The 25,985-nt window shown below is 40.7% G+C and overlaps 1 protein-coding gene across 2 annotated transcripts; it reads left to right on the top strand.

Annotated features, from left to right (window-relative positions):
* Window positions 1–25,106, top strand: LOC115774460 (cAMP-specific 3',5'-cyclic phosphodiesterase 7B). Of its 2 annotated transcripts, XM_030721762.1 has the most exons (13): window positions 1–285; window positions 3,404–3,464; window positions 14,488–14,577; window positions 16,543–16,706; window positions 16,798–16,861; window positions 17,018–17,113; window positions 18,352–18,452; window positions 20,115–20,246; window positions 20,361–20,452; window positions 21,504–21,648; window positions 21,783–21,879; window positions 21,986–22,066; window positions 23,763–25,106. In XM_030721762.1, exons 1-13 carry the CDS (start codon window positions 265–267, stop codon window positions 23,972–23,974), a joined length of 1,356 nt encoding a protein of 451 aa, XP_030577622.1. In that variant the 5' UTR covers window positions 1–264; the 3' UTR covers window positions 23,975–25,106. The 2 variants fall into 2 exon arrangements, with proteins under 2 accessions (XP_030577622.1, XP_030577621.1); XM_030721761.1 differs by lacking the exons at window positions 1–285; window positions 3,404–3,464 and adding an exon at window positions 9,864–10,529.
* The last annotated feature ends 879 nt before the right edge of the window (window positions 25,107–25,985 follow it).

Genomic DNA, 25,985 nt, shown 5'->3' with positions numbered 1-25,985 from the left:
GGGAGGCGCGGCGACTTCGGTTTCACCTCTTTTAAAGCCCGTGCTGTCCTCACATTGGGAGTAGTATGATTGGCAGCCGGGAGAGGAGGATGAAATAGTTTTTTGTTGTTGTTGTTTTTTTTAAACAGGTGTCAGCTCGGGCACGGTCACCTTTCGTCCTGCTGTATGCGGTTCACTCCTGCGCTCCCCGTGACATGAAAACAGTCCGCACGCGCCTGATTCCGTAGCGTTCACTTGTTATCTACGAGCAGCCGAGATGGTTAAATGTCCTGTTTAATGGTCGAGGTACGTAGACTGTGATTTTTACAGCTGTGTAGCTGAGTGCCTCTAAACAGACAGACTTGTTTTGTAACAGGCCGTAACGACTGATCGCTGTTACATTGTAAGGACCCGTGAAGTCTTCAGCGCTAAAATGAGAGTTTCTAGAGAGGCTTTGTAGTGAACACTGTTTATGGTGCATGCTGTGGCGTGCTAGTATTCTCAAATGGGTTAAATGTTTTGATGGTAGGTTGCATGTCAATAATGACCTTGTTTTTTTTGTGGTAAAAGGGGTTATTTCATGCAGGCTTATGTGTACCGTGTTTGCTGCAGTGTTCGGCCTTGTGTATTATTGCCATGTGTCTCGTCAGTGTATTGACAGATTTACAGCAGTCCACCTGCAGCCTGGACACTGCAGACCACACACAAACAGGAGAAAGATGTGCAGTAGACTCATTTCAGGCTGGGTCTGCTTGTGATGTTTGGTGACGTGCCACAGCATGTATGTTAAGTTATAAATGTCTAAGAAAATATTTGAATATGTGTTAATTATTTATATAAGGTATAGGTATAGGTGCAAGAAAATGATTGCTATTACATAATCTTAAAAAATAACCTTAATTAAAGGGTTTAAAGCCGATTAGGCAGTGTTTTGTTTTTGTTTTGTCTTTTTAGTTAAAAGTTTCATTCAGAAACTTTGTAACCCACCTCGTGGTTTTCCTTGAAACACGGAGCTTGCTCAGTTGTGGGAAAAATGGTTTTGCTGTCCCCACTTCTGGTTTGTGTGGCAAATGTAGTGCTACCAGAGTGGGAAATTAGCACCGCAAGTGGCATAGCAAGTGGCTGGTAGATGATGTTATTAAGCGACTGGTGCATTTTAACATTTTTGTCAGTGTCTGTTAAAGGCCCATTGTTAAAGTTAATTCCCCAAACTGATGTTTACTGTTGCCTGCTTTCTGATACTTTGAATTGGTGCTTATTTGATCGGTGATAGTGGTCATAGTGCAGTACACATACTACTTAGATTTTTGCTCCATACATCACTTACTGCAAGTGCTGCCCACACAGATCATTTTCTGCCAAGAAAACTGATCCAGAGCTGCACTAACATTTAATTGGTATCTTCCCTAACCATGCTCCACCTCAAGTTAATGAAATTTGTCAGATGTATAGATGAAAAGTTTTAAAGGATTTGAAGCCATTTCCAAATGAATAAAGCCAGAGAAACACTAGTTGATCATCCAGAGATCCATGACTGTCATTGATCTGCTGCTAATTGAGATGACATTTAGCTATGGTAGCAGCCATTCATCTGTTGTATCACATCAATTTTGTGTTGGCTTAATATTCAAACATAGTGCAATGATGAATTAAAAGACTTTAAACTGCTCTTTATTCCTAATGAAGATGTCTTTGTTTCTCCAGCACAAAACGGTGGGATAATAACAACAATAACAAAATATTGACACCCCGCTATGTACAGGAGAGTTAAAAGCAGGGTTAGTCATAAGCCTGTGAGAAAGAGACTTAAACTAGAGAACTGGCCAGATGAAATGAGTAATGATGTGAGCAGAGAGATCATGGGAAAAAAATGACAAGTTGTGTCCTATAAACATACCATAACCACGTGGGCTGAATGAGTGAACAGTCACTGCCTTGGGTTTACCTCCTTCCACCCGTTTCCTGCCTGCCAGTAAACAATGTGCACTACATCAGATGTAAATCCTCCTACTCAAGGTACATGTTTATGACTGTCTTCCTCCAAACACTGAGCACGCTTAATAACGGATAACAGATGATTTGTCCTGTGTACATCAGGTCAGGTAGGGAATCTGCTTTCTATCAAATGTGTATGTAAATGTGTGTGTGTGTGTGTGTGTGTGTGTGTGTGTGTGTGTGTGTGTGTGTGTGTGTGTGTGTGTGTGTGTGTGTGTGTGTGTGTGACTCAGTTCACCCAGTGCGCCCAGTCCCCTCTCACCCTTCTCCAAAATGCACATAGATGTCGAGCCATTATAACTATTATAGCCATTACTGGCAATTATAAATAGATGACCTCAATTGGGAAATGTACTGAGCTGTGTCTGACTGATCTACAGCACAGGACTTTGGGCTTTAATTATGCTTTGGAGCTGACAGCAGATCAGGGTACAGAGAGCCACAAACTGAGGCCTGAGTTTAATCAGAGGGGAGTTTCTGAATACATTATTGAAACCAATTGCATAAAATCGGGTTGTTGCATAATTTAAAAAAAAAAAAAAAAATCATTCTTAGCTGGAAAACTTAATCTTAACTTGTGATTAGACCAGTGATAGAAGTGAGCGTTACACTGGTAACAGTGTAATTGGATCAGATAATGATGGAAAAAGCTAGTGAGTAATGAGAAGAACGGTACTGTGAATTGCATCTATGCCATCTCTCTGTGACCAGTATTTTAAAAAGAAACAAAAAAATCATGTGATTTGAACTTGAGACAAGTACACCTTTGATAGAAAATGACTAAAAAAAGATGAGTAAAGACCCCTGGCCGTGAGGGCCATCCATGTGGAAGCATGTGATTAATGTGCAAATCATTGCCAGTGTATGCCAGTATGTTGCCTGACCCAGTTTATTTTTTATTTTTTTTGCGTTGTTGGCCAAAACACAGACATGTCGCTGCTGGAAGCGCAGATGCCAGTGTTGCTGAGTTCTCCTGCCCTCTCTTACTCACTATGATGAATAATAATCTTTAAATAAATACATTTTCCTTCCCCAAATGACTTATTCAGTTTGATTAAGTACCCAACAGAGGAAATGTCCTGACGTGAAGACACTGGGCCAAAATCTCTTGAAATATCTGTTGGTGTAGCTGATGATGATGAATGCATGCGAGCGAAGTGCTCACATTCACTTTCAGTCTATAACTGTTTAATCTGAATTTCTCCTACTTTTTAATTTGTGTAGCTCCTGTGAAGGCTTGTGGGAAAACAGTGCTGGGGTGGCACACCAGTGTGAAAACCATCTGTGGCTTCACACAGCTTTCACCATGGCTTTTAGCACAGTTTCTTTTTTGTTAAACAGAGTTCATTGATAGCAGTGTGTGTATTTTTGCCCTTTGTAATGTTAACATCAGCCTTTCTTTCCCTTTTCTCTTGTTTCTCTACCACAGAGGTGTGGAGCTGTAACATTCAAAAGTTGGGAGCAGAATGCCATACAGGTTCGCATGCTGGGTAAGAACACTCACTGACCTGATCACCTCAATGCAAAAGGTTGTAAATATATGTAGTCAGCTGCAGTTTGGTGGAGAAGAGTGTTTCCAAATATTTAGTAGTAGTGCTTCAGGCTTTCACTAACCTTTGGCCCAGTATATTCTCTGCGTCAAACAGGGATGCATATTTCTGCTATCTCTGTCAACTGTCTACATTTTTATACAGAATGTGTTTCTATTCTGGAAAGCTCCAACATGTGCAGGGCTCAGCCAGCTCAAGCCATGTTTTTAGGCACTGTCTTGAGAGGAGATAAAGCTGTTAATCGTAGCTACAGTCTTAGACCTTGGGGATCAGACGATGAAGCGCAGCCATAACAGCATGTCTAAAAATGATAAAATTGCTGATGTTGTTTAACCCCTTACATCAGGAATGTCCCTGTAGCTGTTATAGAAACACAGCCAGCACCATTTCTTGAGTTGCCAGATGTGACACTTTCACTGCAGCCACTTACTACTTCATCCATTTAGTTGGTGTGACAAAAATGTGTGCAGTATTTGTAAGGCTTTATTTATGTTGCACAAATCTGATAGAATCACAGTTGGGATTTTGGATAATGCAAGTGCCACTGCATTACAGTTTTTGGCAATTTAATAAGAAGAACAAGATTTGTTTAGCGCAGGGGTGGACAATAAATAAACCAGTAAGCTTGTGACGATAATATTGAGCAGAACTGAGTTCAGCTTATTTGTGCAGCCCTCCACAACAGTCCAAAGTATCAGATGGATGTAGTAGTAAGTGGTTGCAGTGAATGTGTCTCCCATTAACCCTTTAATACTGAACCTGTAGCCGGAAATCTTTGAAATGTGGTGCTTTTAAATTTTGAAATTTGCTTGGATTTTGGATAAAAATGCTTGAAACCGTTTAAAATTGCAATTTGCACAATTTTCTTAATAAATTACCATTTGTTTCAGTAGTTTGCCTTAGATCAATAAAATCATGTAGAGAAGACTATTTGTCTTTGTCTTCCTCACAGAATGAAGAAGACTTTGCTCGATTCTTGTGTGCCTCTCTGAGCGTGTGACTGTAGTGTGATCAGCTGTTCTTTTTTTGAAAGCTGCTGGTGGGGCATGACAACATGTGGGGACCTTGTTACTTTAGTGAGTGTTAGCTTGAAAATACATTAAAGGAAGACCAAATCTTTTAAAGTTTAAAGTACAGCGAGTCAGTTCTTTCCAGCCACATAAAAAGTAGAAAATTTTTGATTACACACCCATTTTTTTTCCTTTTTTTTAAAAAAAACATGTCATCTTGTTGTGTCTATCTGATAGCTACTGACTGGTTAAAGTGGTGCACTCTGGTAAACTCTGTTTACATATCGTTCAGGTACAGAGATATGGAAATGCATTACAATAATACTGACTAATTAAATAGAAGTTTTGTGAGTACTTTGACTGAAGCCATATGTGAAGAACTCCCTGTACAGCTTACCATTGATTTCAGGTGTTCAAACGTGAGTTGAATGAAATATAAATTATGCATTTTTAATGTTGGAGGATCTGCATTTGACCTTAAAATGAGGACCTCAGACGTCACCAAAAAGTTAGGACACACGGACATGCGTTCATTTGCTGGTGATTTTGAGTAAACAAGATATTTCTACTATTCTCCTCAGGCTACAGAGAATTCTCATCAACCAAACTAAAAAGAGCAACCCAAGGCAAGCATTTTCTAATCTGTTACAAGGTAACCTTTAATTAAAATGAATTCAAGTCCAATTAAACATTAATTAAAAGCCTAATATCTAACAAAATAGTGCCCTGATTATATCAACAAAGCAGGGACATTTGTGCCAAATGTAAGGACATTTTTAGGATGGAATGGACATGAGGTCACTGTGACCTTGACCTTCGCTGCTGAAATAATATCAGTTCATGCCTAAGTCCAAGTGATAATCTGTGCCAAATTTGCAGAATTTTCCTTAAGGCTGTTGCATTGTGAATGATATGAACATACAGACAGCCCAAGGGTGTAATCCTCTGGAAATGGCAATCACAAGTCTCAGCAGTCATATTCCAGGTTTTCTGATGATTATAGTTGCAGTTACTTGCACGCACTAACAGAGTAGGACTACAGATACAGCCAACAAGGAAATACATTTTACACAAAATACCAAATGCTGTTCCAAGCTACAATGAAACAACTATATGCTCAGCACGTAGCAATGCTACATTTTCAGTGAATTACTGTGCTCTACATTTAGGCTCACTGCTTGCTTCGCACGGTTTCTCACACTATGTATCTTTTATCTTAATGCTCTTTGTCTCGTGATTTCTTGGAATGAACTCCCTACAACTGATATGTGGTGTCCAAGGCTATGCTCCTGTTGTGTGTGTGTGTGTGTGTGTGTGTGTGTGTGTGTGTGTGTGTGTGTGTGTGTGTGTGTGTGTGTGTGTGTGTGTGTGTGTGTGTGTGTGTGTGTGTGTGTCAAAACTTTTGTCTGCATGTGACTGTTTCTCAAGGGAACAGTTCCACTGGAAAAACAAAATAGTTACACCACTGCATCCTCCAAATGAAGTGCATGTAAAGAGGAGCAGGTACTAGATCTAATTGGTTTACATTCACTGAAATGCATTCAGATTGATAGTTTGCAGCAGCCACAGAAATACATGTGCTTTTATTAATGTAGCAGATGATAACGAGCAACAGATATTTCTGTCACTTGATTTTTCCTACAGAAACAGAGCTTGTAACTGAGGGAATTAATCACACTAAAATACTAACAATAATGCCTACATATCACTTTTAGCTGTCATAATGACTTATATCATATTTTTATCTCACTATTATGGTTCTGAAAAGCTGGACGGATAAACTGAGTTAACAGAGACGGCTGATAACCAGCCTCGTGATCCCGGTTATCAAGGACGCCCAGTGTTGGGGCTCAATGATGTGGAGCCTCATCAGCCTTGGTAACTTACGAGAACCAGACTACATTTCACTGGGTTCGAGAACTGAATATTGTATTATTTAGTGAAAGCCGGGGTAAAGAAATCATGGCAGACAGAATTTATAGGCTGCATTTGTGAATGAGTGGTGAATTTCTTGAGAATGATCCTTTCCAAACTCTATGACAACAGTGTTTCTAGTTTTGGCCCCAGCAAGTTTGCCACACTGTGCCAGTGCCAGCTTTTTAGGTCCAGCACAGTCAATTTGCAGTGGGAATGTAGGTGTGCTAGAAAAGAGATACAACAGAGACTGTTTTGTGGTACAGGGCCTGTTACAGTTCAGGCCAATAAAATCATTTAGGCTAGAAAAGGGACACAGTTGCATAATACATAATGTTTGTATAAGATAAAACTAATACAAATTAGGTTTAAGGTGGAATGGATAGAAAATATGATTCTAGTTAGTTAGCTTTAGTTTAGGGATATTAGTTAGTGAACTTGAATTGGTTGATATCAGTTTTGAAAGGTTTTTTTTTTGTTTGACATTTCTTATTGAAATTTAATATTTGTCTCAAATCATCTTCTGCCTCTATCAAAAATCCTTGCTGTGTTTTGGCCCAGGGCTGGTTAGTCACCTAGACTAAAGAATTCAGAGCAAATAGATTGGAAGGCTTGATGTATACAGTAGTTTTCAGTTAAACCTACTTTGAGGCCTAGGAGTAGCATGATGTGCACCACTGGAGAAAGTAAATATCCTTGTGATGCAGACCACAACCTCTGTGATTTGCCCACTTGGTTGTAATATTCAGTGTCAACACAGGATATTGATTAGAAATGCAATATGTAATAGGCTGCAATTTTAGGTGGCTTGCTTTTTATGGTAAAGCTATTAGCCACTATTCTGCTGTGTAATCAGTGACATGAAGAAACCTCATCCCCAACTAGTGTTTTTTGGGATTGCCCCCCAAAAATAGCCATTGTGCACAGCAGGCAGGACTGTGAGTTGAAAAGTATTTGTTTTAGTGTCTAAACCAGTAAAGTTTTTAATGTGAGTTGGTGATTTAAGGTAAGATATCCCACTTTGGGGACAAAACCTTGTGACACAACATAAAAATGTTAAAATGCCAGTGGGGCCTAATTCTGGGACCTAAAGTAGGGCCCACTGGCATTTTAGGCCAGTATGACTGTAGCTTAAGTTGGTTATCTTATGTTTAATTTACCATCATTTATTTTACAAGTGCCATGACGCAGTAAGAAATTGGTAGAAGAGCCTCTTTAGAGCAGCTACACAGTTGAAAAGAATTAGTTATTTGATCAAATAATTATTTATGTGATCATTAAATAATACATGTAGTTTCCAGCTTTTCATTGTAATGTGACATTGGGCTGGGATTCTCTGTCTTATCCATCCATTTTCTGCCACGTATCCTGGGCTGGGTCTGGGTCACGAGGGCAACAAGCTAAGCAGAGAAGCCAAGACCTCCCTCTCCCCAGTCACCTCCTCCTGCTCATCCCGGGAAACACTGAGGTGTTCCCAGGCCAGCCAAGACATGTAATCTCCCCAACATGTCCTGGGTCTGCTCTGGGGCTTCCTCCTGGTAGGACATGCCCCCCCCCACCAAAATGGATGCCCATTCGGCATCCTAATCAGATGCCTGAACCAGCTCAACTGGCTCCTTATGATGTGAAGGAGTAATGGCTCTACTATGAGTCCATCATGAATGTCTAAACACCTGTCTCTAAGGGACAAGCCAGCCACCCTTTGGAGAAAGTTCAATTCCACCACTTGTATCCGCAATTTCATTCTTTCATTTACTACCCACGCCTTTCATCTTCACCCACAGGTTTACCCACTTGGGGAAGAAAAACTCATCCCTGACCAAGAGTAGGCACTCCACTTTTCAAGCTGACAACCATGGTTGGGCAAACTCCCATGTAAACTCAAATATTCTTGAGAGAATAAAGAGCTGGCCCAGCGTTCCACAACCAGGACAAAAACTACATTGTTCCTTCTGAATCTGAGTTTCGACTTTCCTGTCCAGCTCCCTGGCATAGACCTTCCCAGGGAAGCTGAGTAGTGTAATGACACTGCAGAGGCACGTTGACCAAGACAGCCCTACAACAGCCAGGGTCTTAAGGACCTCAGGGTGAATCTCATTCACCCCATGGGCCCTGCCAAGCAAGAGGTTTAACTCAGTGACCTCACCCTTAGTGATAGGCGGGTTGCCCCCCACCACCACCACACACACACACACACACACCCAACCCCCATCCTCATATTCTTCTTCCTCTATGGAAGGCGTGTCAATGGGCTTGAGGAGATCCTGGAATTATTCCTTCTACCACCAAACTATATCCTCAGTTGAAGTCAGCAGCAGCCCACCCACTCTATATACCGTGTGAGTAGAGCACCACTTTCTCCTCCTGAGTCCCCTGACAGTTTGCCAGAATTGCTTCAATGCCTGCAGAAAGTCTTGTTCCACTGCCTCACCAAACTCTTCCCACATCTGAGGTGTTGGTGTTGGTGTGTGGGTGTGGGTGTGTGTGTGTGTGTGTGCTTGTTGGTGGTGGTGGTGGTGTTTATTTATTTTTTTTTAATTTATTTATTTATTTATTTATTTTTTTACTTCACCCACTGATGGGAGCACTGATGAGGACACTACAACAAACAGAGGAAACACAGGACTTAAATACACAACATGGCTGATGAGGGGAGTGGAAACAGCTGGGAACACAGGTGAACCAAATAACACTAATGACAATAACCTCCAGAGACCCACAGGCTAAACAAGCCTGAGAGGACTCCTACTTCAGCTTGATGGCTCCATTCACCACTGGTGTCAACCATCTGTTTTGGGTATTAGCACCACGACAGGCACCGACCACCTGCAGCTGTGGCTCTGTGCAGCCGCTTCTTTTTATATTATTGTAATTTCAATATCTCTCTTTTTCTTTTTGCTTTTATTTAAAAAACAAAACAAAAAAAGTCATTTGATGCATTGAAAGTTGAGTGGACATCTCTTAATATTGTCAGTATTTTTATGTTATTTTCATCCAAGAATGATGCAAAAAATGAAAATGAATAATTCTTTGTGTCCCTACGGTAGATTTTAACACCCTTGTCTGCTTTAAATCCCAAATCTGTTAAAATAGACTTAATGTTGAAAACTAATGTTATCATAGAAATAAGTTTGGGGAATCCATGGCTCTGTGTATACGCTGCATTCACCTTAAACAGCCTTGTTCTCACTAACCTCTCCGAGTGACAGAAGCTACAAACCGAAGCTCGACATTGTTTCGCGCAATCCTATTGGTCCGTCGCTGGGCTAGCAGGCAGAGAGACATGGTGTGTGAGCAAGCTCAGAGTGGGGGAGGGAGGGGCTTTTAGACTCCACAACAAGGTTGTGGCGCGAGTGAGATTGAAGAGAGGAGAGAGAGAATGCGGCAGAAGGAGGGAGCAGACTGTCAGTGGCTCTGGGACAGAGGGATACGCTTCGATTCTCTCCTCTTTTTTTTGGGCTTTTCACGGCACCTCACTTTTTGTTTCTTTTTTCTCACTCCTCACCTCTGTGCGCTCATTCCTTCTGTTCGCCTGACTTTCCTGCTGCTGACACCATCTCTCCCTGCAGTCTCTGTTACACTGTCCTACATCTAGACTACTCCTCCTTCTCCTCACCCATGGCTACCTGACAGTGAGCTTCTCCTTTTGCCATCTCTCTTCTTCCCCATTTTTTCTTGCTGTCCTCTTGTTTCACCCCCTTTTACTTTAGTTGGATCTTTTGGGTGCACCTGTCATCCATCCTTCCGTCCCTGCGTGGTGTCAAAATGCCTGTCCTAGAGGGACTCTGGGGCCCAGATCTCAGGATGCGGGACTCCGGTCTTGATGTTGGGGTCTGTCCAGATGAGCCTCCTCATTCTCCAGTGTGGGGTCCCCTCAGGACTCCTCCTGTTACATGTGGTGGCCTCTCACTAGCCCTGGAGCTACCAGCTCTTATACGGCAGCTCAGAGCGGCCTGGAGAGCACGCAAGGGAGGCCCCCGGGGGCCGGAAAGAAATCAAGCGGGCCCTTGGGTTGAATCAGAAAAGGAGCAGGCAGAAGAGTTAAAGCTGGACGTAGAAAACAGGAGCGCACATTTGGAAGGTAATGCGTCCAAGTTTGTGAGAGCCATATTTCAGATGACTGCACAGTATGTTGTCTTAGTTTCACCCATTAGCTGTGTACGCTACATGAAATTAAACCAATGTTAGCAGAAAGTGTGTCACATGGTGTGAATGTTTTGGAATTATTAGAATAATTTAATGGGATAAATTGTGTAAAGTCTGTTTATTAATCATCTGTGTAAAAGTAATATGAAGCCAGTTTTTGGAAAGGCCATTTTCATGAGTTAAGATCTTGTTTTATGTGTTTTTGCAAATGCATTTTTTATTTAATTATTCAGCTTCTGAGTTCATGCCATTTGTTCACTGTTAACAAGACAGATTTGACAGATTGTCTCTGACACATGCCCCTCGGGCCGTATGGTTACATGGGTGTGTGTGTGTTACATACACTGTTTGGACGTACGCCATGTAGGTCCAAACATCGCTCACTGTAGATCAGACAGCCAAGAAGAGTCGACAGTGAAAAGAAGGATTTGAGCTGTAAAGCCAGAGTATTCATTAAATAAAGCTGTGCTATCATCTGCTGAGCTGCAGCTGTCCCAATGGCACTGATGTGACATCATCAATCAAGGCTATGCCTCTTAGTAACTTAGTAACAGCGATGATGGACTGCTTGACAATTTGAACTTGTGTAAATTAATAGAGAGGATGCCTTAACACTAACAACATTTAACTCATGTCACGTCAGCAGGAATTAAGGAAATATGCTTTATATTTAACAGCAATGAACCAATGGACAACAGTCACTTAGCATCAGTATCAAATAGGATGTAGATGTTCGGAAAACATCTGTTGACTCAGTATTTATTTTTGACATTTAAAAATGCTTTTGGCTCGATCTCGGGTGTTTTCTCGGTTGCCTTCAGTTTGTCGTGGATCTTACTGGTATTTAGTGATATCAGGAAGACCTGACCTTTTAAGGGAAACTAACAGATATTAAGATTGACAGCAAATGGAAAATATTTTCATTAATAATCAGATGATAAAAATCAAACAACGTTTATTTTTTTTAATGATTCATAATGTGGGGAATTACCTTTGCTGATTCATATGAGGGGAAATGGCGAAATGAATACTGTTCCCTGCCAGTGACTTTGCCTGTAAACTGTGATGACCTCATGCATGTGATGATTTCTTATTGAGGGCGAGTGGCTATCTACGCACTGTTCGATCACGCCACATAACAATGTGTGGAGACACTGCTGATTATTTGTCAGTGGTGATTGTGAGTCATTGTGACATTTACCGTAGGAAAGAAAAAAAGAAAGCATGAGAAGGATGGTTAAAAAAATTAAAGTAAATTTCCATCCTGTGGATGGATATTGCTAAATTTTAGCCAGGCTGCAAGTGTTGCTATCACTTTAAAAGCTATATATTAGTTTTTTCTTTTTTTAGAAAAATGGTAGCACCACCAGTGGGTTTACTGTATCTGCTCTGTATATTCCCTGTATTTATCTATGTATCCAGATAAAGCAGCAGCTGTTGGCAAAAGAAAACATCATCTGCCCCTGTGTGTTTAAACCTTGCTTGTTTTTTTTTGTTTTTTTTTTTTGTTCATATGGCAGCAATGCGCCTGTCAAATTTTGAGAACAGCCCCAAAGCACAGTTTGTGCCATAAACACCCACAGATTCATGGAAGCTAAGTGAATATATTCTTGTCAATTCCCCCGTGTCTGCTCGCGTGTGTGGGTGATGTGTGCCAAGTGTGCGATCTTGTTATTTGTGTTTGGAATGAGGGATTTAACCTCATTTGCAAGTTTACATGTGTACAACAGCATGGTTTGCATGACGAGGCACATGTGCATCGCCGCTTTTTAAAACGCTTCCCGACTGATTCACGTTTTCATCCGAAATGACCCAGTTTTGCGCAGCGTGGAAACAATGACCTATTTACCACACAGAGTTAAAGGAAGAGAGAGAGACAGGGACGGAGAAGAGGAGCGGGTGGTGATGGAAATGATGGCTCAAACTGAGAGGGATGAGGTGTAGTTGTTGAATGGGAACGAACGATGACGGGAAGTTTGAGACGCCACGATAGAGGAGTATGGGCAGAACGATGCCAAAAGCAGAGGAAGTGAAAACCTGGAGTGATATGAACGAAAAATACTGCAGCTTGAACAGAGACAGAGAGGTGGGGGTTGAATGGGTGTGATTGTGTTTGTCTGAGTTAGAAGGAGGATGATCTGTGACTGCGGTGTTTTTTCCAGAAGATGTATTTCCTCCTCTTGTCGCGCATCAGAACACAGGATTAAGAGCGAAGAGGCCTTCCCCCTTTCCTTCTTTTATTGCACAAACTAGGCCAGTGGGACTCCTCTGCCTTGCTTTAGCAGGCTGAGTCACTTCCCCGAAGCACTTTGTTTTTGTTTGTTTGACATAAATAAATCAGGATTTTTTGCCTTTTTAACCATATATTTTTCCTGCAAAGCACACAAACACACACACACACACACACACACACACACACACACACACACACACACACACACACACACACACACAATTAAGGCAACACTGATCTGATAAATACAAAGTGTGACCCATTACAGTACCTGCAAACTCTGCCACTTTGGCAGCCTACATTTCATGGCAGGATCTGGCAACTTGAGGGAGTTACCACAGTGACTCAAACCCCATTAACAGGTAGTTAGCATCTCCTAAGCAGGACTCATAGAGATGATGTGATTTGGCAACCTTAGGGATATAATACGCTCCAGTTCCCCACAACTGATGTGTAAATTATTCAGTGTACATAGCTTATTCATGTGCAAATTTTATGTGTGTTCATGTTGGCTGTGACTTAGAACCTAGTTCTTTTGTGTCTTCTCTCTGGCCTCAGTGTGTGGATTGCAGATTGTTAAACAGAGGAAGTATTTGGGGCTCTGTTTAGCTTTTGTGCTCCTTCTCCATCAGATAGATGCTCACACCACAAGGAAAAGCCAGAAGGGGACCTCCCAGTGCTATTCACACTGTGGAAGAGAGCTCACACAGTAAACCGGAACACTTGATATCCTTTCAGGAGAATATATGTTGTTTGAAATCCACTGGCATTTCAAACATATTTATTTCCTTTTGTTTGCTGGAAAACATTTATCAGCTGTGTAAACAGTGGAAATCATGTCCACGACTCAAACTCTTCAAAGAAGATCCATTCATTTTGTACCACAGAGGAAAAAAGTTCTGGTCTTTTAATTCGTCTTTGGTTGTAAGACAAACCTGAAACCAGCTGAAACCACCAGTTACATACAGACACACACACACACACACACACACACACACACACACACACACACACACACACACACACACACACACACACACAATTAAGGCAACACTAATCTGATAAATACAAAGTGTGACCCATTACAGCTGCAAGGTGGCATGAAATCCATTTTCCTCCAGCAAACTTGGATGAGATGCACAATGGCCTGGTTCTTCAGTGCCATCAAAGATCCTCTTGTTCCACAGGGGCTAATATGAATTTCCCTCTGGGATCAATAAATTTACTCTTATTCCTAATCTAATAACATCTCTGAATCTGAATCTATGAGGCTGATTATCTTGAGTATCTACTTTGATTACAACACTGTTCTCATAACCCCTCTGGCTGCTCTGTTTTTTGTTTTTAAGTTTTATTTTGCTGTTTTCACTGCTGTTTTCACCTTAAGGCAAACCTGCACAGGTTTTTATGTTTTTTTAATCCTCTGCACTAAGCACATAGAGTTTACATATAATGAAATGCGCTATATAAATAAAATTGCCACTGCCACGAGCCCCTTTTTTTGCTCTCATTGTCTCGCTCTGCGTCCTCTTGAAAAGTTGACTTAATATTCAGTCTGCCACTAAAAGACACCACAAAAACATTATCCCAAATTTTTGTGTTTCTTTATTCATGTTTATTGTTTATCTCCCCCTCTTTCTTTCCTTTTTTTCTCATCTAGCTGATGGCAGGCTGAACACGGGTCATGCTGGTGTGTTGCTGGCTGAGAGACGAGGCTCCTACCCGTTGATTGACCTGCGAATCCTAAAAAGTAAGTCTCTTTGTTCATTTAAAATATATGTTAGCAACTCTTCTCCTTTCTATTTTCCTACTAGTCACATTTTCTTGCAGAAACAACAGCAAACTGTGTCTGATTGTTTCTGTAGCTTTTTGAAAATCTGTCACTCCAGTGTTCACACCCACCAGCAGGTCCATAAATTGTTGGACAAAACACAGTTTTGTACTCCTCCACAGTGGATTTTAAATCAAGCAGTCAAGATGTGGTTGAACTGCAGATTTTCAGCTTTAATTCAAAGGGTTTAACAAATGTTTGTATTAACTGTTTAGGAATTACAGACATTTTTATACGCAGTCCCCCATTTTCAGAGAATCAAACATAAATTGACTAACATAATTTAAATATTGTTTTTAATAATGGGATGAAAATCCTTTGGAGTCAATAACTGCCTGAAGTTTAGAACCCGTGGACATCAGCAGATGCTATGGTTCATCACTTGAGATGCTCTGCACGTCCTTTATTGTAGCCAGCCTTCAGTTTTGTAATCAATATCTGAAAAGCATGCTTTGTTGGGTTGAGATCAGGTGACCTACTTGGCCATTGAAGAGTTTCTCATTTCTTTGCCTTGAGAAACTCTTGTGTTATTTTTGCAGTTTACTTTGAGTCATCATCCATTTGCACTGTGAAGTGCTGTCTGATCAGTTTTGCAGCATTTGGCCTAATGTGACTGCTTCTATCAGCAGTCACATTAGGCCCTCAATAATGTGACCCGGGTGCGTGCCCATGTCAAAACATTGCCTCCATCACGTTTGACAGATTATGTGATATGCTGTGGATCACCAGCTGTTTCTTTCTTTGTTGATACTTTTCTCTTCCCATCATTCTGGTACAAGTTCATCTGGGTTTCATCTTTCCAAACAATTTTTTTCCAGAACTGTGCAGGCTCTTTTAGACGTGTTCTGGCAGAGTCTAATCTGGCCTTGTTGTTCTCAAGTGTTATCAGTGGTTTGCATCTTGCTATAAACACCTTCCTCCTCTGGAGTGTTCTTGACTTGGTTAGATGTTGTAAGGTTGTTTTTCTTATCCATAGAAATAATTCTGTCATTGTGCACTTTTGTGGTCTTTCAAGCCTTCAAATGTTACTGAGCTGGCATTCCTTTGTTTTAAGAATGTACCAGATTGCAAATTTGGCCACTCCTAAACTGTAAAGTACAAGTAATGCCAGATGTCACCCTGAGAACATATGCAACTTAAGATTTTTTTTTCTTGTTACACAACTATTACAAGATACTGTCCTTGTAAATCATGAAGGACTTCTAGACAAGACATGTTTAAAAATGGCACAGCTATCCAAATTCTTAAACAGTTTGACATCTCTGCCCCTCTGCCTTTGACTGAAGCTGTTTAATTCAGGTATAAACACATTTGATAACCACCAACACACTGTAAAAAATGTTTTTCTTGTTTTAATATATATAAACTGTATATATATATTTCTCATCTTTACTAGCACCTGATAGGATGTAATAGGCTCTTACTGCCAGAAGGTGGCAGTAAAGTGTCTGTAAGCTGTTTACTGACCACAGTGAAATAACAAAAATAGAAAAAAAACAAAAACAAAAAACAAGGCTGTAAAACATGTGCCACAGTGAGATTAGATGATACTGTACAAAAAAAACATGCAAAGCCAAAGACAACCACAGCTGTCAGAAAGGAGGTCCAGTGCGAACTCATATCACAAGTCTGCCACAACTATGCACAGTCATTTGAGCAAGGGTGGGAGAGGGGATTTTCAAAGAGTAGTCAAATACCTCCTGGTGAATACATTACTTTTGAAATTCCCACCCTTTGTATGAACCACTTTTTTTTCTAATATATTCCTGTTCTTAGTTTCTGCGACAGAACCACGTGCCGTTTAAATCCTGTAGGTCACACCTTTGTGTAGAAAATATTTATCAGCTACTCACACAGAAAGCACGTTCCTTTTTCTAATTTCAGCCAGTGCCCAGCAGGGGGAGGTAGAGACCGGCACCAGGAGAAAGGTGAAGCGTCTCCTGAGCTTCCAGAGATACTGCCACGCCTCTAGGTTGCTGAGGGGGTTGGTATCCCACTCGCCTGGGTCCTTACACTTACTTGATGATGACTACCTGGGACAAGCTGCTGTGAGAACACACAAACACATTCATATGCAGTCAAAGCCATACACATGTCCCCAACACATAAGTTCTGACAACTTTCTTTCTTTCTTTATAGCACATGCTATCAAAAGTAGGCACGTGGAACTTTGACATTTTCCTCTTTGATCGTCTTACAAATGGTGAGATGATTTACTATTAATTTGGTTATTTCATAAATTCCATATTTCACCATCACTCCTATGTCTTGATAATTATCAGTATGCAGTTACTCCATATATTTTGCAGTGTAAAATGTAATTTGTTTTATGAGCTACATGAGTTCTTTTGTGCTTTAGGGAACAGCCTGGTGACTCTGATGTGCCATCTCTTCAATGTCTATGATCTCATTCACCACTTCCAGCTGGACATGGTCAAACTTAACAGGTTTCTTGGTAAGCTGCAAGAAAATGTAATGTTTTTTTTAGGTTCCTGACTTTAGGAATTTGGCAGTTTTATCAGCTTTAAAGCCTGTTAATAATGTTCTGTTTTCAGCAGGATTTTCTAAATATAACCAGTTTGCTGCCCATTTTCCAAAAACATGGAATATACATCTTCATGTACACCAGATACACTCATTACAGAAAGCATAGCTGAAGACAATCAACAGTATAGTTTTATGTAAAAAGGTTTGACGCACTGCTGTCCTTACACGTTATCCTTTCTCTGCACAGAAACATTACTTGTTATGAAGTGCGCCTGCATTGTCATTTTGGCGGGTCTGAAAGCTGAGAAGAAAAGTACAGAATTGCCTTTATTCTACCAGTAAATCATTACAAAAGAAACACCAAGCACTAACAACAAATCTGGGCAAAGTGATAGTACTCACATTCCCGTAGTAAGTGAATATTAACCCAGTAACCATAGCAGGCTAAATGGTACTGCATAGACACTGCAGAGTAACATTGAGCTGCATGTTGTTATGGAGCACAGAGTTAGCATTGTTTTGTCATTTCACACAACACTAAAAAGAAACACAGTCTATGAATTCAAGCTAAAATGATTTTGTTCACAATCTAAATGAGAGTTAATGCTCTTAATGCTACTCAAAATGTAAATGTTTCTCTTATTTATTTATCTAGTCTCGTTATCAGATCCAGCAGAGTAATTAAGATTAAAACAAATGTGAAGTTTCAGCATTTTTACTGTACTATTGTTTCTCTGCAGCCCAGAATGCTTGTAGACCTTTAGTCCAACACATCGGACATCAGATGACCTTTAACCTGCCAGCTTGCTAGTACAGTGCAAGTCAGTGTGATGTGTGATTCTGCTGATTTGCACTGATGTAAGAATAGTGCAGGTAGAAGTATTCAGCTTCTTCCTGTATTTACGTTTGGTGCTCCCACACCAGACATATGTGACCAGTAATTGGACTAAACAGTCTTACGTGGCTTCAGTGACACATTTTGGTTCACTTGGAGTTTCATATTTTAGAGTGTGAAAAGAAACCAAAACTATGGGAAAAGCTACAAGTTTACAAACTCATCAACTGGTTCGGACCGGAGTAAATGAACTGTAGGCGTAAAAACGCCCTTATGACACCTTTAGACTTTAAACAGAAAATACAGCAGTGTAGCTCAACGGTGTTAAAGTCAAGTTTCACAGGGTTTGACCTTGTGTTCTTCTTTGATAGGCATGGTGCAGGAGGACTACCACTCCCAGAATCCCTATCACAATGCCGTTCATGCTGCTGATGTTACTCAGGCCATGTACTGCTACCTAAAGGAGCCCAAGGTAATGGATAATACTGTATTCACGCACACACACTCTGCCTCTTTCCCTCTGTCATACACACACTGTAAGACTTCACCAGGCTAAGCTTCTCCTTGACATATTCGATTAGCTTTGGTTCCTCGGGGATAATTCCCGCACACTTAGACTTGACGACATATCAATCTATAGCTCTGAGAACACTCCAAAGCTCTCTGACCAGATTAAGCCTCTCTGCATCTTTCCCTTTTTTCAGTAATTGCTTTTGTGTCCTCTGTTGCTCTGTGAAGTGCTTCGTGATGCTTCTATTTTGTTAAAAGCTCTAAATGAAATTCAGTACAGCACACATGCTGGTGTGTGATAGATAACAAGCGCCCTTGTATAAGATAACAGGTCTGGAGTTCAAGTTTAGTCAGGATAATATGATTGCATGCTATGACACAAAACTAGGCTACATATGAAATTAACAGCTATAACTGCAAGGACTTTAAATTGCAAGGTCTTTTAAATTCTGAGGTAAATTTATGTAGGAAATGGTTCACAATGTCCTGTCTTCTAATTATGAGAGGGCTTTTTCTCCAGGAGGTAAAATATGCGGACTGGTGCTGTAAAAGTTAAAAAGAGCTTCATACCACATTCAGGTATGCTGGATGAAGAAAGCACCAGAATCTCAGACAATCACACACACACACACACACACACACACACACACACACACACACACACACACACACACCTCCCCTGCATTTTATTTACAGTCTGAGAAGCTGTGTGCACAAGAATAATCATAATAATAATCATAATCACCCCACAGTAAAAAGTACTGAATAGACATATATACTGCAGTGTGACCACACGCCACTGCCAACACGTTTCCTGTCTTACCTTCTCTTTTCTGTGTCACAGATTTTGGTTGGGTGAATTTATAACATAGTTTGACCTGATTCTAAAATTTGGTGTCAGCCTCTGATGTGGATTAACCTTTGTTCGGAAGATTTTATTGTAAGATAAGATAAGCGATAATATAATCCTTTATTTGTCCCACATTGTGGGAAATTTACAGTGATGCAGGCAGCAGAGGGACAGTAGAACACTCTTAAAATAACAAGTTGTCTTCAACTTGAGTAACTTTCCCTTCACTTCTTTCATGTATGCGCTGCTCCTCGTATCTTGTTTCACTTTAACACCCATGAAGAAGAGCACAGGAGAAAGACATACATGGTGAAACAGCGAGTAGAAGAGAGTAGCTTAACAGCAGTAGGGACTGTCCCACTGAGCTGAAATTAGACAACTGAGCATAAATTAGGTAAATAACATGAACAAAGTCCTAATTTTATGAGTATGTTGGAGGTCACTCTCCTTGCTTCTTTATAAGTGTGGGAACAGCCAACAGTTTCACAGTGGCTACTAAAATGCAGATAAAGTGTCAGTTTATTTTCTGCTAACACCAAACCAGCAAACAGCTTTCAGCCACTGTATTACTGTTTTTTGTAAGTACAGATTGCAGAAAAACTGATATAAGAAGTGGCAGTATTAAAGAAACTGGACACCTGTCAGGCTTACTACTATTCTCCAGAGTACATGTGCCCTTTCAGAGGCTTTGGTGGTCAGCTTAGCAGTGAAGCTTTCGTTAAAATGAGTCCAGGTCTCCATCCTGTATAAAGAACAATCATTGCTGTGTTGTAGCTGGCGGAGCATCTGAGTCCTCTGGACATATTCCTGGGTCTGATGGCAGCAGCTGCCCATGATGTGGACCATCCTGGAGTCAACCAGCCCTTCCTCATCAAGACCAGACACCACCTGGCATCCCTCTACCAGGTACACACCAGATTGCAGATGTTAAGTTAGCATGTGGATGATTGTGTGGCAGATGAAGGGCTTTGCATCTCAGTCTGTTTGAAGCACAGTTTGGTTTTCATTTGTCCTGTACAGAACACATCTGTGCTGGAGAGTCACCACTGGAGATCTACTGTGGGCATGCTGCGAGAGTCAGGACTGCTGTCCCACCTGCCTGCTGACATGTCGTAAGAACACACAAACACAGCACAGCAGGCTGATATTTTAGAGTTTACAATAAGCAATATTACTAAACTACGCCGGATGTTCGTTTGTTCAAATGGACAATAGGCAGATTTTAACTTTAACTTTCTCAATATCGTCTCCACCCTTCCTTCTCCCGACACACCACCTCCATCCTTGTTCCTCCTTTATTGATTATTGTAATTCACTTCTGTTCGACCTCCTTCACAAATCCTCCCAGAAGCTCCAAATGGTTCAAAATTCAGCCGCTCATCTCATCACCAAAGCTCCCTCATTTCACCACATCATCCAGTCCTACAGCAACTCCACTGGTTTCCAGTTAAATTCAGAATTCATTTCAAAATCCTCCTGTAAACATTCAAGGCCACCCACAACCTCGCCCCTTCTTATCCATCCCATCTCCTTCACATCGCCTCGTTCCACTCCCTCCATTCTTTCTCTTCCATCCATCTCACTGTGTCCTCCACCCGCCTCAGCACCAGGGGAAACAGAGCTTTCTGCAGCTCTGCTCCCCAACTATAGAACTCACTCCCACCAGGCATCCACAGTATTGACTCTCTTCCTGCCTTCAAATCACAACTTTAAACTCACCTGTTCAGGATAGCCTGTACTTTTATTTATTTTCTGTGATTTGTTTTGTTCTTCTTTCTCTAAAATGTCTTTGGGCATCTTGAAAGGTGCTTACAAATGAAATGTATTAGTGTTATTATTATTATTATTAATATAATGGCTCTACAGATACATCATAGTGATGTATCTTAAAACCAAACCTGGCTCTAAAATATAACTCATCTGTGTTTAGTTTGGCAGCCTCACTGTCACTCAGCTTTTTTTCTTTTTCTTTTGGAGGGAAGTTTTCTACTGCAGATTTATACAATTAAAGTGTTTTTGCTACTCTTATTTCTTTGCACCACAAGTCTTTGAGCCTTCACAAGAAGGTCAGAGGTCAGTTTCAGTATGGAGCAACAACAAAGGTGCTCTGCATGGAGCAAGTGAAAAATCATCATTTTGTTGTTTTGTCCCTCTTTTCTGCAGGCAAGACATTGAACAACGGCTAGGCTCTCTCATCCTGGCTACAGACATAAACAGACAGAATGAGTTCCTGATGACTTTCAGAGAACATCTGGACAACCAGGACCTGGATCTTCAGCTGTCTTCACACAGACACTTTATACTCCAGGTGTAGTGCACCTTATCCATTTTTCACAACAGATCTTGCTGTGATTTCAGCTTCATTATATGAGCTGAATTTTAATGAAAAGCTGGGATGCATTTACAGTATATGTGCATTCCTTTCTTTCTCCTTGCCTGCAGATTGCTCTAAAGTGTGCAGATGTCTGTAACCCGTGTCGGGTCTGGGAGCTGAGCAGGCAGTGGAGTGAGAGGGTGTGTGAGGAATTCTACAGACAGGGTGAGCAGATGTCGACCTGTCTTCTCTCAGTTTATATCAAGGTTTTGTTAAACTTTCCGTATTATATCTTCCATCTGTTTTCTGAGTTGTGGCTTTTACCCGGCAGGTGACCTGGAGAGGAGGTTTGACCTGGAAATCAGTCCTCTCTGTAACCAACAGGCTGACTCTATCCCAGCCATCCAGATAGGTGAGTACTAGAGTGCACTCACAGACACACAACCGCAATTTATGAGGACTTGCTGAGATTCTCAAGAAAAACATCTCACATGTACAGTAAAAAGAAAGTACACCCTCTATGAGTTCTGAGGTTTTATGTGTCAGGAGATAATACAATTCCTCTGAACTACAAAACATCACATATTTCACTGTGTCATTATTTATTTAACAAAACTAAGCCAAAATGAAGAAGCAGTTTGTAAAGAGCGAAGTACACCTTTACTGTTTCCATAGGTGCTGCTAATCAGATGCACTTGATCATGAGCAAGTGTGAGCACCTCTATAAACGCAGACGTTTTGGCAGTTTGCAGGTCTGGAGCATTCAGGTGTGTGTTAACACAGTGCCGAGAAGGAAAGACATCAGCAATGATCTTAAAGAAGCAACTGTTGCCCATCAATCTGGGGAGGGTTATAAGACCATTTCCAAACAATTTGATGTCCATAATTCTACAGTGAGAAACACTAGTGGAAACCATTCAAGTTACCAATCTTCTCATAAGTGGATGTCCCACCAAATCAGTGTTAATTTAGTTGACGAAAGCTTTTCGTCAACAACCCTTTTTTTCATGCCGAAAACGAGACAATAAATGGACTAGTTCTTATATAGCACTAGTGCTATAGCACTAGCACTCAAAGCGCTTATACGACGTTTACATTTACCCCATTCACACCCATTCATACAAGCATTTCCATGATGAACTAAGCCTAGTGCTTTTATTATCTAACACTGACACACATTCACACTCCAACGCTTGTGTTGGAGAGTAACTTGGGGTTCAGTATCTTGCCCAAGGATACTTTGGCATGCAGCCTGGAGCAGCCAGGAAGCAAACCGCCGACCTTCCGATCAGTAGGTGATCTGCTCTACCTCCTGAGCTACAGCCACCCCATGATAACTAAATAAAAACTACCTAAAAGGATAAAAACGATGAAGAAATTAATTGACCTTTCGTCAATGAATGAAAACGAGACGAAAATGCTTGGCCGGGACGACATCCAATCAGAACTTATTTAATTTTGTGAAAGGCAGGGACAAGTTAGGAAAACATCCAGTCAAACGCACAGTTGCACAAATTTGCTTTAAACCCGGGAAGGCCAAACTAGCCTGTGATTTGTCGTTACTTCCAATAGAACGAAGTTATGTAAACAATGTCAGCAGGAAGAAAGAGAAGAGCCGATGTATGGACACATTTGTCCTTTGACATTGTGACAAACAAAACGATGTGTAAACCATGTGGGACGACTATCTCGGGTAAAAACACGACAAATCTTAAACGACATCTGCAAACCAGTCACCCAGATCTCCATGCAAAGGTAAGTATTTGTAAGTATGCAGTCATTGAGTCAAACCATGACTCTGTATACCAAAGTATTCTAGAGTCAAATGTGAGGACGTCTGTCCAACAGCTAAAGCTTTGCCCAAACTGGGTCATGCAGCAGGACAATGATCCCAAACATGGCAACAAATCTGCTTTTTTTTGGTTTAACTCAGGTTGTATTTACCTTATTTTAAGACTTGGTGATGACTAGATCATTTTTTTATGGTGTCCTGATATGTAAAGCCTTAGAATTGAAAGAGGGTGTATTTTGTTTGCACTGTGACTGTTTTATGTGGAGCAAAGGCTGTACCATATGTACCTAACAGAAGATGTCTGCGTGTTTTTTAGGTTTTATCTCCTACATTGTGGAGCCCTTGTTTGAGGAGTGGCACCGCTTCACTGAGCCCAGCCTGCTCAGCCAAACAATGCTGGATCACCTGCACAAAAACAAAGCTAACTGGGGCAGCTTACGGTGCGCTCACACACCTTCAGATACACAAAGCTGCTCCCAAGCTGAGGAGCCTGAAGGAGGAGTTGGAGAGGGAGCAGACATCTCTTAACCTCCTTCCTGTTTCTATGTGATGTCTCATCTTCCTTTATTAATGGAGGAAAGGAGTATTTTCAACTCCTTGTTGTGTCCTCCAGCATATTTGCTCCCACAGCCTTTTGTCCACAGGCTCTGAAAGTGGGAGCACTGAATGAGTTTGGCTGAGATAAATGAGAAATGGGTCCCTCTGCTGGAGCAGAGGAGTGTAGCGCGAGAGATTCCTGGTCAAGCAGATGGATAATCTTAGTAAATTAATGCATATTTTGATAAAGTCATGCCTTGCTCAGTAACCTTTTGATAATATGTGCTTCAAATCAACTGAGAAAAATGGGAACGTCATTAAAAGGTTGGCGTAAGAGGCTCAGTTAAGACAGTTTGCACGATGCTGCTGAAAGAGTAAAGAAACAAAAAAGCCAAAATACAAATAAGCTGGACTGTGCTGGAAAAAATTATGTAAAATAGGTAAAGAATAAGTGGAATATATAAATATTATCAACTATACTATGCTTTTTAAACATTTAGACAGTATATATTAAGCTCTTTACACTTTTTCCTCTTTTTGTACTGCTTGCACTCCTATTAGATGCTTTTTCATACAAGTGTCTCACTTGTCTACTTTTCACTGAAGTGCGTTTTTAACTAAAAGCACTAAGTTGGTATGTCAAGGTACTGTAAACTGTAACGTATTCTGTTTTAACCTGTGAGACTGACCCAGCTGATAAATACACTTTGTGACTTGCACGCACACACACACACACACACACACACACACACACACACACAAAAGTGGCATCAGCTGCTAGTTGCTGAGTTGCTTGAACACCAGCCATCAGCTGGATGTTTTTTGGACTCGAGCTGACTCACCGAACGCAAACGAGAACCTTTTTTTTAAAAAAAGTGTTTGTCTTTGTGCAATGTTATGATCTGTACATACTGTGATATACAACCTCAGCACTTCACATGCCAAACTCTCAGCAATGTGTTCATCTACTTACAGGGTACAGTCAGTCTTTGTAACAACTTTATAGGTGCATTTATTTCTAACCTCACTTTATAAGCTCATATACAACAAAGCCTTAACAGCAACTTGGTCTGTCTGTGAAGCATATCGTGTAAGGATTTCTTTTCTTTTCTTTTTTTTTTTTTTTTTTTTTTTGGACAAACTTTCTTACAGTATCTGCTTGTTTTTTTTCTTCAGCCATACCAGCATACTGAAACACACGCACAGTGCTGTAGCAGCTTGTTTCCTGATCGATCTTTCACCCGGTATCGGGGTCAGATTAGGTCGTACAACGGATAAACAAGGCTGAGGTGCCAACGTACCGTTATGACACATCATCTCACTGCTCTGTTACCTCTCTGAGACTTTTTTATTGGTACAGTATTGTGTCTTACTGTATGCCATGAACAGACTTGGGCCAATTAGTAACTGCAAATACCTCTAATTTTAATTTATTCTATTCTGCAGTGTTACAGAGAAGTATATGCCATGATTAATTATTAAGAATATATACAGTTTAAATGGTGTTTATATATGTATTATGTCAATGGTGAAACTCATCTATGAAACTTAAAGTATATGTAAATACTGGTTGGTCCAAGTACCAAATGTACTGCTGTTAAACAATATATTTTTTACCACTCTGCTCTGGTATTACACAGTTAAGGTTGTGTATGCAGTGTTTACAGATGCCCAGGTTTTCTTGAGCTACAAAGGAGCTTTATGATTCTATCGACCCAGCCGACATGCAACATATTCTGTACACAATGTGCTCTATAACGTAATTAAAGCTCTAATACTGAGATGTTCACAGAAAGTGTAAAAGTAATGATATTTCTATGACAGTTTTTTTTTTTTTTTTTTTACTAAAGCTGCGCTAGCTGTGTTTTAATGTGCAATAAAGTTAAAAAAAAAAAAAAAAAACAGTGACTGGCCGAGTTGTGTGAAAGTGGCCATGTTCATATCTGTAGCTTTGGTTATTAATGGGTAAATTATTAATGTGTCTTCACTGTAGCACTCTATT

This window comes from Archocentrus centrarchus, chromosome 24 (genome assembly GCF_007364275.1).
Source record: "Archocentrus centrarchus isolate MPI-CPG fArcCen1 chromosome 24, fArcCen1, whole genome shotgun sequence".
Taxonomy (NCBI): Eukaryota; Metazoa; Chordata; class Actinopteri; order Cichliformes; family Cichlidae; genus Archocentrus; species Archocentrus centrarchus.
This window is presented reverse-complemented; position numbering and strand designations above follow the sequence as displayed.